This window comes from Peromyscus leucopus, chromosome 2, assembly GCF_004664715.2.
Source record: "Peromyscus leucopus breed LL Stock chromosome 2, UCI_PerLeu_2.1, whole genome shotgun sequence".
Lineage (NCBI taxonomy): Eukaryota > Metazoa > Chordata > Mammalia > Rodentia > Cricetidae > Peromyscus > Peromyscus leucopus.
The window spans coordinates 19,445,182-19,457,510 of record NC_051064.1 but is presented as its reverse complement, the minus strand read 5'-3'; the positions used below and the strand labels follow the sequence as shown (position 1 = coordinate 19,457,510).

Here is a 12,329-nt window from a genome sequence, read left to right as displayed (position 1 = left end):
GCATGGCTATTTTGGATATTTTGTTATTCGATGTTTTCCCTGAAAGTACAGCCTTTTCTGAGTCCCAGAGTTATCTACCTTAAGGCCAGGAGTAAGTAAAGGATGTCTGCCCCTGTAAGCCCACCCACATTCCTCCTGTGTACAAAGGAGGGCCTCCAAACCTCCAATTTCATACTTACCAATGTTGTGTCAACATTAAGCTGAGCTTATTTAGAAAATTAGAATTATAAAGTAATGATTGCTGAGGTTTACAAATGAATGTGGAGAACGATTCAACTTATTATTGCCCCTTAACTCATGAGATGGCATGCAATGACTACTTAATAACAATTCATTTATTATTTTCATGCATTGACTACTGAATGACAGTTAACCACAGTCTTGGGCAATGTGGTCCTTACTTTATCCAGGTCATGAGTTCCACTGTATCTGGATCATAGAATTCCTGTAGTTCAGTTAATTCTGTAATTAACCTTGGAAAAAACTAAAACACAAAACAAAATACCCAGAGGTGTAAGTAAAGTTTAAAACTGTTAAAATATTCCAAAAGACTAACTTGAAACACCAATGACCTGGCAGAACTGCCAGGTATCTGCCATCGTCACGGATTTATTCATTCTTCTCAACATAAATAATTTTAATTTTATCATTTACTCACTACTTAGACTCAGTAACTAATGTTATCACGAAATAATCATCAGTTATATCTTTCATGCATAGACATATTAAAGAATAAAATTCCAAGACAAATACTTCATAGGTTTCTTGGCAATTAGTTTCCTGTTACATTCAGTTAAGCCAAAAACTTTATTTCATTTCACAGGTAATAAATTGAACTTACCAAAATGCATTTAAATATTAAGACCTTGGGTGGTGGTGGCGCACGCCTTTAATCCCAGCACCCGGGAGGCAGAGGCAGGCAGATCTTTGTGAGTTTGAGGCCAGCCTAGTCTACAGAGCGAGATCCAGGACAGGCACCAAAACTACACAGAGAAACCCTGTCTCGAAAAACCAATAAAACAAAACATGTAAAAAAAATAAATAAATATTAAGACCTATTTATTACTCAACAATTTTGTCAAATATGATAAGAATTTACAACGGCATTAAAGAAAACTGCATTAAATGGTACTCTAAAATGTTTCAGGCTGACGTGATAGGTTACATGTGTAATCCCAGCACTTGAGATGCTGAGTCAGGGGGAATCACCAATATTCAAGGCCAGCCTGGGCTATATAGTGAGACCTTGTCTCAAAAGACAACAAGCAAATAAATACCAAAAAATGTTTTGGGAGCAAAAGTTGGTGGTGCATGTGTTTTAATCTCAGCCCCTGGGAGGCAGAGGCAAGCAGATCTCTGTGAGCTGGAAATCTGCCTTGTCTACATAATGAATTCCAAAACAGCCAGGGCTCCATAGTGAAGGTCTACTTCAAAAGGGAAAAAGAGAGAAAGAGAGACAGAGACAGAGAGAAAGAAAAGAAAATTTGTTTTAGCTCTTTTATTAGGTTCCTCCAGTGAGAGAAAAGAAGAAAAGGGAGCAGCAACATTAACAATATCAGCTTTGTGGAAGAGGCAGACAAATCTCTGTGAGTTCGAGGCCACCTGGTCTACAAATCGAGTTTCAGGACAGCCAGAGCTACACAGAGAAATCCTGTCTAGAAAAACCTAAATAAATAAATAAAATCAGCTGTTAGTACAGTGTCTTGATAGAAGCTTCCTATGTACATACATAAATTTATCACTTTATAGATAAGTACATTTTCATAACATAAAAATTCAGTTTTCTTACCTCTTTCCACAAACTAAGACCTATAATAGTGGGCACAGCCATGCTCAGAATAAGCGCCTAAAATAGTAAAGCAAAAAGGGTTATGGGTAAACATTTTAGAATATATGCTAGAAGTGTTCTCATTGACTCTGACTCTGAATATCCTTACAGCTAAAAATTCAATCAGAGAGACTGACATCCGCATGAGTCTGGGTCAGAGTGAGCTGAGTGAAGATGAGTGTGCTTCAAACACATTGAGGTGTTAGTGAAAATATTTGCTATATAAAGAAGACCATCAAAAAGGGAGGGGGAGCATGGTAACACCCGCCTTTAATCCCAGCACTTGGGATCTGCATTCACGGCCACCTGGTCTACAGAACTAGCTCCAGTCCAACCAGGGATACATGGTGAGACTCTGTCTCAAACAAAACCAAAGTTAACGATGTGTGCTGGAGAGATGGCCCAACAGTTAAAGAGTACTTACTGCTCTTGCAGAGGACCAGGGGTTAGTTCCTAGCACCAACATGGTAGATGGCAAGAGACTGTAACACCCTCTCCTAATGTCCCACAGGCTCATGTACACATGTGCACATACATATAAGATAAATAATTTTTCAGGGAATAGTGGAGCATGCCTTTAATCTCAGCACTCAGGAGCCAGAGGCAGGGGAATCTCTGGAAGTTCAAGGCCAATCTGGTCTACATAGAGAGATTCTGTCTCTAAATAAATAATTTTTAAAACATTATAAAAATAATGCTTAGTTGATCTGAATTTACGGTTTCCTATAATCCTAAATATGAGATAGGCAGGAGGATTAAGGATTTGAGGCCAGTCTGAGTGAATCTCTCTCATGGAATAAACTAGAAAAGATTACTTCCATAGTGATATTTCAAATAGCAAACATGTAAAACTTTTCCAGATTGATTTGATTTTGAATTGATGTAGGCGTGTGTATCTCTGAGTACGTATGCATGTGGAATGCTGGTGCCTGAGCTGGGCAGAAGGCACTGGTTCCCTGGAGCTCGAGTTACAGGTGTTTGTAAGGCACCTGAGAGAGGAGCTGGGAAGCTAACCTGGGTCCTCTGTAAGAGAAGTTCGGCTCTTAACTGCTGAGCCATCTCTCCAGCACCAACATGAGAAACTTCTACCAGAGCTCTATGTTATAAAGAGCTTACAAGTAATTATGAACTAGCATCAAAAGCTAACAGCAAAAGGCACCGAAACCACACAGGAAAAATAGCTAGCACAGACCACCTTACTATGTTAAAATGAGAAAATATAAATTTTGGAACTAAGACTGGAAAAATATGAGAAGACCACCATTAAGTATAATTTATTATCTTCTTGCCCAAACCTGTCCTTCTTATTCTATTTGTGGTAGGGGGTTTGTTGGGTTATTGTTTTAATGTTTCATCTTCTTCAAAACCATCAGGAAGCATGAGCAGTGCCCTCTCCCTCTACCACAAATGATTCTGTCCAGATGCCCATATTTGGGGAATAACAGGGTTAGAACATCCAGATACAATGGGAAAGCCTCACTCAGAGAAAACCACCATTACTGTGAAATTGCCCCTGCAGGTAGACGTGGTCTACAGCATTAGGCTGGTGGGGATCCCACTGGAACGCTCAGGAATGCTAGACGAGCACTCCACTGAGCCACACCCCAGTTCTCCCTCCTCAGTCTGTTTTGTTTTGTAGACAGTACATCACTGTGTAGCCAAGGCTGACCCCAAACTTGGAATCTTCTAGTCTCAACTACCCAGTCTATCACACTTGATTCTAACATTTTACTTATCTTTAAGAATGAAGCAGAAGGCCGGGCGGTGGTGGCGCACGCCTTTAATCCCAGCACTCGGGAGGCAGAGCCAGGCGGATCTCTGTGAGTTCGAGGCCAGCCTGGGCTACCAAGTGAGTTCCAGGAAAGGCGCAAAGCTACACAGAGAAACCCTGTCTCGAAAAAACAAAAAAAAAAAAAAAAAAGAATGCAGCAGAACAGTGTAAATATTCACATGGGAACATACATAGATCTAAGTAAAACCAAGGGAAATATTCTAAAACCTAAACCCCACCATACAGAGTGATCTCAGCTCTTCAGAAGGCTGAGGCAGAAGGATTGCTAGAAGCCAGGGGTTTGAAGGTAGCCCTAATAACACAATAAGGAATCTTTTAGAAATAAAGGCTATACTTCATCTATGATCTTCAGGAACACGGGAAGGGGCCCGGTCCTGCAGATCCAAAGCTGCAGGATCTCCATGACACAGGACAACAACAGGATGTCCAAGAGGAGTCCCAGTGAGGGCCCAATATCGATGGTGTAGCAGAAGCCAGAGGCCTGGAGTCAGACCAATGACTCTGCAATGAACACTTACAAGTAAAGATGTATGGCATACAGGGTTCACTATGTGACTCACTGTGCCACATTTCAGCTTTCATAACGAGATGTGAGATGTGTCCTTTTTTTTTTCTCTTAAATTTTCCTTTATTATTTTTTTTGGGGGGGGGTTACAAGGGCAAAGAGTGGATACGAAGGGATAGGGAAATGAATGGGACCAAGATGCATGATGTGAAAGACACAAAGAAGAAATAAAAATAAAGTTTAAAAAGCCGGGTATGGGGGCTGGAGAGATGGTGCAAAGGTTAAAAGCACTGGCTGCTCTTCCAGAGGTACTGAGTTCAATTCCCAGCAACCACATAGTGGCTCACAATCATCTGTAATGAGATCTGGTGCCCTCTTCTGGCCTGCAGGCATACACACCAGCAGGATACTGTATGCATAATAAATAAATAAATGAATAAATACACACATACATACATACATACATACATACATACATACCATAAATAAATACATAAATCTTTAGGAGGAATTTAAAAAAAAAACTGGGTGTGGTGATGCAGGCCTATAAGTCCAGAACTTGGGAGATGGCAGCAGGTTCAGGAGTTCAAGGTCAGCCTGAGCTACATTCAATCTTGTCTCAAAGGCAAATGAAGAAACCAATAACATAAAGGGCAGGGATGCAGCTGAGTCAGTAGAGAACCTAGCTAGCGCACCAGAAGCTCTGGATCCAGGCCCTAGCACTGGGAAGATGGAGGCAACAGAATCAGGAGATCAAGATCATCCTTCACACACAGTGAGATCCAGGCCAGCCTGGCACCCTGTCTGAAACAAGAACAAGAAAAGAAAATTCTTTTAAAATGTTTTTCATAGCCGGGTGGTGGTGGCACACGCCTTTAATCCCAGCACTTGGGAAGCAGAGGCAGGAGGATCTCGGAGGTGGAAGCCAGTCTGGTCAGCAGAGTGAGTTCTAGGACAGCCAGAGAGCTACACAGAGAAACCCTGTCTTAAAAAACCAAAATAAATAAATTTTAAAACATGTTTGTCACAGTCTACTTTTCTACCCATAACTTATTTATTTATTTATTTGTTTATTTAGGTTTTTCCAGTCAGGGTTTCTCTGTATACCTGGCCTGGAACTCAAAGAGATTCACCTGCCTCTACCTCCTGAGTGCTGGGATTAAAGGTGTAAGCCACTATCGCCTGACTATACCCAAAACTTGTTATATAATTTATTGAGGCTATTTCAACTGCCTTAGTATTCACTGAGTAGCATTCAAATTTTTATCACATTTATCTATTTAATTGTGTGTGCGCACAGGCACACACCCGTGCATGCAGAGCCACTCCCAGGAATCAGTTCTCAGCCCTACCTTAATGTGGTCCCAACAATTGAACTCAAATTTATTTTATATAACTGGAAGATAAACAAGTATCAAACACAAAATAACAATGACTCACCAACAATATTGGGTGTACAGTTCTTAATCGAAGCCACTTTAAAAGTGTCATCCAAAGTTCAGGGGAACAGACACCAAATGCTGCTAACATGCACATGTAAGGAGTCCAAATGAATTTCAAGCTGGAAAAAAGTCACATATCAAAATAAATCACATGCCATACACCCTACAACCATCATTATGATTCCTCTTTTCTAAAATATGTTTAACTACCCACAAATATTAATGAAGAATAAAAAACCTTTCCTTCAATTTTTCAGCAACAGATTCGTACTCAATTTGCTTTCCTGTTTGTTTGAGACAAGTCTCCTTGTATAGTCTAGGCTGGCACCGAACTCACAGATCCACATGTCTCTGCCTCCAAGTGCTGGGGTTAAAGGGGTGCGCCTCCATGTGAAGCCCTCTTTTCCTTTCCTTTTTAGACAGGGTGGTCTCCCTCAGGAGTCCAGGCTGTCTTGGAACTCACTATATAGACCCGGCTGACATCTATTAGAGTGAGTCACCTGCCTCAGCCTTTTGAGATTACAGGCATGAGCCATTAATGTACACCTAAGAAAAAGTTTCCTCTTTAAAATTCCTTAACTTCATGTTCTGCCATTAATATATAATTGTTCCAGCAGATTTAGAATCATTTAAAAAGTTATAGACTGCAGCCGTCTCCCACCTAGACTGCTCCAAAGCTGCCCGCACATCTCACAAGAGCCTGGACGACACATGAAACGGTCTGCTCTTCCTGGGCTTCCACTGCATTCCAGCCTTCAGGACCCCAGCTTCGGCCCCAAACAGGAAGTAACCACGAAAGAATTCTACACCCCTTTGTCCCTCCCCATTTTTCTATACTGAACTCTCCAGCCCAGGGGCTGGGCTGCCCTTAAAAAAAATTTTATTACTAATTGTATGAATTCTGCCCATGATCGTGGTATATATATATCATCAGACAGTCTCCTTATGCACTTCTGACAATTGTTCTGGTATGAAAATCTTCCTATGTATGTATTGAGACAGATTACTCCTGCCCTCTCATAGCCAATTGGTTTATGGGTTTATGAATTGCTTTGATTACAAGTTTAAAGATACTTGTCAACTTCAGCCACAGTCTTGGTTCAGCAGATACATACCTCTAATTCAGGTGAACTCTTTACTTAAAAATATTTCATTGCAATTAGTCATTCAAAAAGAAATTGGTCCAAGATTAATAAAGTTAATGTTCTAGGAAAAGCTATTCTTTTATAACTCAGATTCAAAATATTTAGACACATTCAAAAATATCATGTCATATTAACTATTATAGATTTTTATATTATTCCTCTTCTCTTTTATGGATCAGAGATGTTCTGGGGCTGGGGGTGGTACGTGCTTTAATTCCAGCACTCAGAAGGCAGAGGCAGTTGGATCTCTGTGAGTTTGAGAACAGCCTGGCCTACAGAGCAAGATCCAGGACAGGCTCCAAAGCTACGCAGAGAAACCCTGTCTCAAAAAAACAAAAAACAAAAACAAAAAACCCACAGAGATGTTCCGGAATCATATATTACTACACCTACAGGGTGTTTATATAGTTCTCAGCTTGCCAAAAATATAGGTTATTGATTTGTAATTATGAGCATGTATTATTGATTATAAATAGATTATTGATATAAATATTGATTAAATATCAATACAAATTATTGATTCTTATTAAATATTTCAGAATCATTACAATATTGCTTGTCATTCTTCCAATCATCATTAGGCTTTTAATTTATCCACATTACTCATTGCCCTAAGAGAGATTTACACACTTCTTTTCTTTTTTTTTTTTTATTAAACAAAAAAGGGAAGGTACTGGAGTCCACGGGAATATACAACAGGTGACAACTAGCATTTAACAAGTCGACCTGCCAGATGAATAACTCTCTGATGGGGAGCCCCACTTGGCAAGGACCATGGGATCATTGACTGTAAATGATTGGTTGTTTCTGTCTGTAGTTTTTCTCATGTGCCACTACACTTCTTTCCTAAAACCTGCTATGGGTGCTTTCCCACTGCTTGTGTATTTATCTCATGTAGGTATTCCATCTATTAGGCACACTTATAGCTATGGATGGTCAGGAAGATGATTTCTGCTTAAGCTGTATATTTCTGATGAATAGAAATAATCCTCAGATATTTTTCATACTCAGACTGTCATAGGAAAATAACTGTATTCTCAGCTACAAAGATAGCTTTTCATACAATTAGCTAAGACCTCAGAACAGATTCAAAATAGACTGGTTGCCCCTAGAGACGAATTGCACAGGGGCAGGTTCCCTAGTGTCTGTTTGTTGAACCACAGTCAGGCAGATAACATTAAGACATAACTCCCTGCAGCAACTGACTTTCTGCACATACTCCTACCCTCAGGGTGCAGCCAACTAACTGTTTATTGTTTAAGTCCTGAATTTCAATGTCACTCTGTCTGGAACCCTGACCACTCAGAGCTATGTGCCTGCTTACTTACCATGCCCGGTCAGTGCCATCTCCCTAGCCTAAGAGAAACTGTGTGATGAGAATGGCTTTGATTTTTTTTTTTTAAGATTTCTTTATTATGCATACAGAAGAGGGTGCCAGATCTCATTACAGATGGTTGTGAGCCACCATGTGGTTGCTGGGAATTGAACTCAGGACCTCTGGAAGAACAGTCAGTGCTCTTAACCTCTGAGCCATATCTCCAGCCCATGGCTCTGATTCTTATTGTTTACTTAAGAAATGCTATGTGACCCTGAAAATGTGATTGATATTTGTTCAGTCTTTGCTGTAGAGAGAAGTGAGAAAAACGAAGAAGGAGAAGTGTGAAGAGATGTAGCCGAGTGGGTAGAGAGATACAGCATAGAGAGCTGCATAGAAAAGAGATGTAGAGATGTGTGTGAAGGAAGAGATGTGGCTGTGTGGTGAGAGAGCTGTGTAGATGAGATGTATAGCTGTGGCTGTGGAGACAGAGCGGTGTGTGGAGGAGAGTGAGAGTGAGTGTGTATTAGTATGTGAAGGAATGTAAGCAAGGTAGAGAGAAGAAATGTGTATAGAAGAGAGATGTAAGTGGAGAGAAATGTGAAGCTATGTAAAAAAGAGAGGTGACTGTGTATAGAGATCTGCGGCTGTGCAGAAGGTAGATGTAGCTGGGGAGAGAGATGTAACTGTGTAGAGATTTGTGGCTATACAGGAGAGAGATGTGTGAACATATATAAAGAATGTAACTGTGTGGAGACACTTATTTACACCTCACATAGAAAAGTCTAGCCCTTGCTGCATTCCTGGATTGTTTTGCATACCCTGGAGGCAGTCTTGGAGCAGGCTCCATAAAAAAGCCGTCGATAATATAGACCTGTTTCACTGTAATAAGCGGTAACCATGAAAACAAAGACTCTTATGGTTGTGTGAATCCCAGTAATAGAATCCAAGAATGTTTTTGGGAACTTCCAAACTTGCAGTTGGTTTCAAAATAGGGATGGCCTTAAGGACTTACACTGCACTTACCATCTTAAACTCTGAAGAGAGGCTAGGGGTATAGATCAGGAGTACATTGTTTGCCTGGCATGTGCAAGATCCTGGGTTCAGTCCCTAGCACTGCACAAAAAGGGGGAGCAGAGGCTCTCAAGTTCAAGCAAGACAAAACAATGGTGTTCTGGGCAACAACAGACGGCATGTGTGACAGCAATCCCACCAGACACTGCCTAGTGGTGTTAGTCTGAGCAGGCACACCTGTGAAGTTCACACGACACAACAATACACAGCTCACAAACACTGATGTGAAATGATAACTGACTGCATGCAGAGACTTCCCTTGGCAAACTGAAGAACATACAGTAACAGAACGATGAGAAAGAAATGGAAACATTTGGCGTGCCCATGCTTCAGGGTATCAAAGGTTCATTTTTCATATAAAAGCAGTAAAGTCAGGGAAAAAAAGAACCCCACTTCACCCCACCCCAGCTCCAGTCCTAGTAAGGCCCACTGCAGACCACTGTCACTGTACTCCTTACCCCTCTCCAGGATGTGCTGCAGGCCTTCCTATCACAAAGCTTGGCAGTGAGATTCCCTCTGCCTGGAATACACTTCCCTCTTCTGTTCACAAGTTCATTTTTACTCACCTTTCAGGCCTCACTCAAGCATCTTCTCAAGTCATGTCCTGACTTCAAATGTTCTTACAGCACCATTTACCCTCCCTTCAACTATCAAGTTACAACTTTAGTTTTGTATAATTAACATCTGTTGGCTCGATTTTAGGTCAACTGTTGCTGGAGGGCTTCTCTCCAGGTTCCCCAAGCCCCGCAGTCCCACAATCCATTTATAAAATAATCACTCAGATGCTTATATCACTTATAAACTGTATGGCCGTGGCAGGCTTCTTGCTAACTGTTCTTATATCTTAAATTAACCCATTTCTATAAATCTGTACCTTGCCATGTGGCTGGTGGCTTACCAGAGTCTCTACATGCTGCTTGTCCTGGCGGTGGCTGCAGTGTCTCCCTCCTTCTTCCTGTTTCCCCAATTCTCCTCTCTCTTTGTCCCGCCTACACTTCCTGCCTGGTCACTGGCCATCAGTGTTTTATTTATATAGAGTGATATCCACAGTTGCACAAAGTAGAAAGCCTGTGTCCATGTTGCTTACCACTGTACTTTGAGGATTTAGGACGATGCATGAATCTTAGAAGACATTCAAGAGTATTTTAACAAATAAATGAATAACTAAATATATCAGTTTGCTATATTATAAAAATCTTTGTTAAATTTCACTTACATAATTTAAAAGTGTATATTTCTTTTCATTGTTGTTGTTGCTGGAAGACAAACATGTTTGTTTTTGTTTTCCCCCCCAAAACAAGGTTTCTCTGTGTTGCTCTGGCTGTCTTGAAACTCATTCTGTAGACCAGGCTGGCCTCTGCCTCCCAAGTGCTGGAATTAAAGGCTACTGCCTAGTGCCCTAAAAAGTTCATAATTTCTTAAATGTAGTTATAGAAACTGTTTTAAATATACTCATTAGCTATTATTAGTAGGAAAAAATGAGTTTTATAACGATCAAAGTGATCAAACAAATGCACTTACCCTTCCATAAGCATTGCAAGAGAACCCAGTATAAGAGTATGAATTACATGATAAATTATTTCTGGCCTTTCTCCAATTCTTCCATCTTCAAGAGTTACAGTTTCTTTCTGGGATTTACCACTATATAAAGGAAACATGTTTTTAACAGTTTGGAAAAATATACATGAAAAATCAAAGATACATCATCATCTTTGAAAGCTATACCTAACACTGAATTTCTCCTCTTTTTCTAAGGTCAATCATGCCTGAAGTAGCAATGCTAACCAATATACTTAACCTTCAAAGTTAAGAAGCTATGCCTGGCCACCTTCCTTTTTGTTCATTTGTTTTTGTTGTTGTTTGGACACAGGGCTTCACCACTAGCTGAGGCTGACCTAGAACACATTCTGTAGCTAACCTTGTCTCTACTCCAGGAAATCCTTTTGCTTTAGGCCATACCGAGTTGAGATTACATGTTTGCACCACCACACCTGGCTTCAAGGTACTTTTTCCTTTTATTGTAGTGCTGGGGTCACCAAGCGTAGGTCTGTATAGTAAGTAGGTGCTGTATATAACGTCAGCCTGTAAGGGAGCATGTGTAAGAGGGGAGACTGACTGGGAAGTACCTGCTAGTAGTTCTTATATGTATTTATTTTTGGTTTTTGCAGTGGGGTCTCATATAGCCTGACTAGCTCTGAACTTGATATGTAGGCAAGGCTGGCCTTGAACTCAAGACCCAGGCTTCACCTCTCTGGACTGTTCCAGTTTTAGTATGTGTGCTGCCGAAGCGAGCACATCCAGTCCTCACCTCTCAAGGGCTGGAATTACAAGCACACTACAAGTATCCTGAACTACCTTGCTAGCATAATAAACATTAAAACAACTATATTTACAGTGGTTTTTATTTTGTTATTGTTTTGCTTTTCTGCTTTTGTTTCTTATTTCTTGAGATAGGTTCTCAGTATCTGGTCTTGGCTGCCCTTGAACTCACAATTCAACTCAGTCTCCTGAATGCTTGGATTATAGGCATGCCCCATCATACTCAGAAAAACTGACAGTAATTTCAAATCACAGTAGTAGCTTCATTTCAATTAAATTATAATTAAATTTAAATGAAGCTACTACTGTGATTTGTGCTGTAATATTTATATGAATATCTCAATCCCCCAAGATAGGGTTTTCCTGTGTAGCCCTGGCTATCTTGGAACTTGCTTTGTAGACCTGGTTGACCTCAAAATCATAGATCAGCCTGCCTCAGCCTCCCAAGTGTTAGGATTAAAGGCATGAGCCATCACACCCAGCCAAATACATTATTTTTAATTAAGTAAAAATTTTAGTAAATTAGTAAATAAGTCTGCAAAAGCTTAATCTATTACTTACATATCCATATATCAAAGCTCGATTCTAAATATTCACATGAATAAAGCTAACATGAGCTTGCCTGATATATTTATAATGACCCATGAAAAAAGAGTGGAATTAGATGCTTGCTGTAGAATATGATTTTAAGGTGTGTTACTTTTGTTTATGTTGCATTTGTTTAACTCTGTGAAGCTGTGACACTGTGCCTTTCTAAAACACCTAATGGTCTAATAAAGAGCTGAACACCAATAGCAAGGCAGGAGAGAGAAAAAGGTGGGGATGGTAGGCAGGAAGGAGAAATATAAATAGAGGAGAACAAAAGAAGTAGCCAGAGAAGGAGGAGGACATTATGGGCCAGCCACCCAG

The 12,329-nt window shown here is 40.3% G+C and overlaps 1 protein-coding gene across 3 annotated transcripts in view; it reads right to left on the bottom strand.

Annotated features, from left to right (window-relative positions):
• Positions 1-12,329, bottom strand: part of Dpy19l4 (dpy-19 like 4) — a 64,969-nt gene that overhangs the window by 13,863 nt on the left and 38,777 nt on the right. For all 3 annotated transcript variants that reach the window (XM_028871582.2, XM_037202400.1, XM_037202401.1), the window contains 4 exons: positions 10,623-10,742; positions 5,566-5,686; positions 1,790-1,846; positions 402-484 (listed from right to left, as the gene is read on the bottom strand). In XM_028871582.2, the coding sequence (XP_028727415.1) occupies positions 402-484; positions 1,790-1,846; positions 5,566-5,686; positions 10,623-10,742 (381 nt within the window). The remainder of the gene's footprint in view (positions 1-401; positions 485-1,789; positions 1,847-5,565; positions 5,687-10,622; positions 10,743-12,329) is intronic.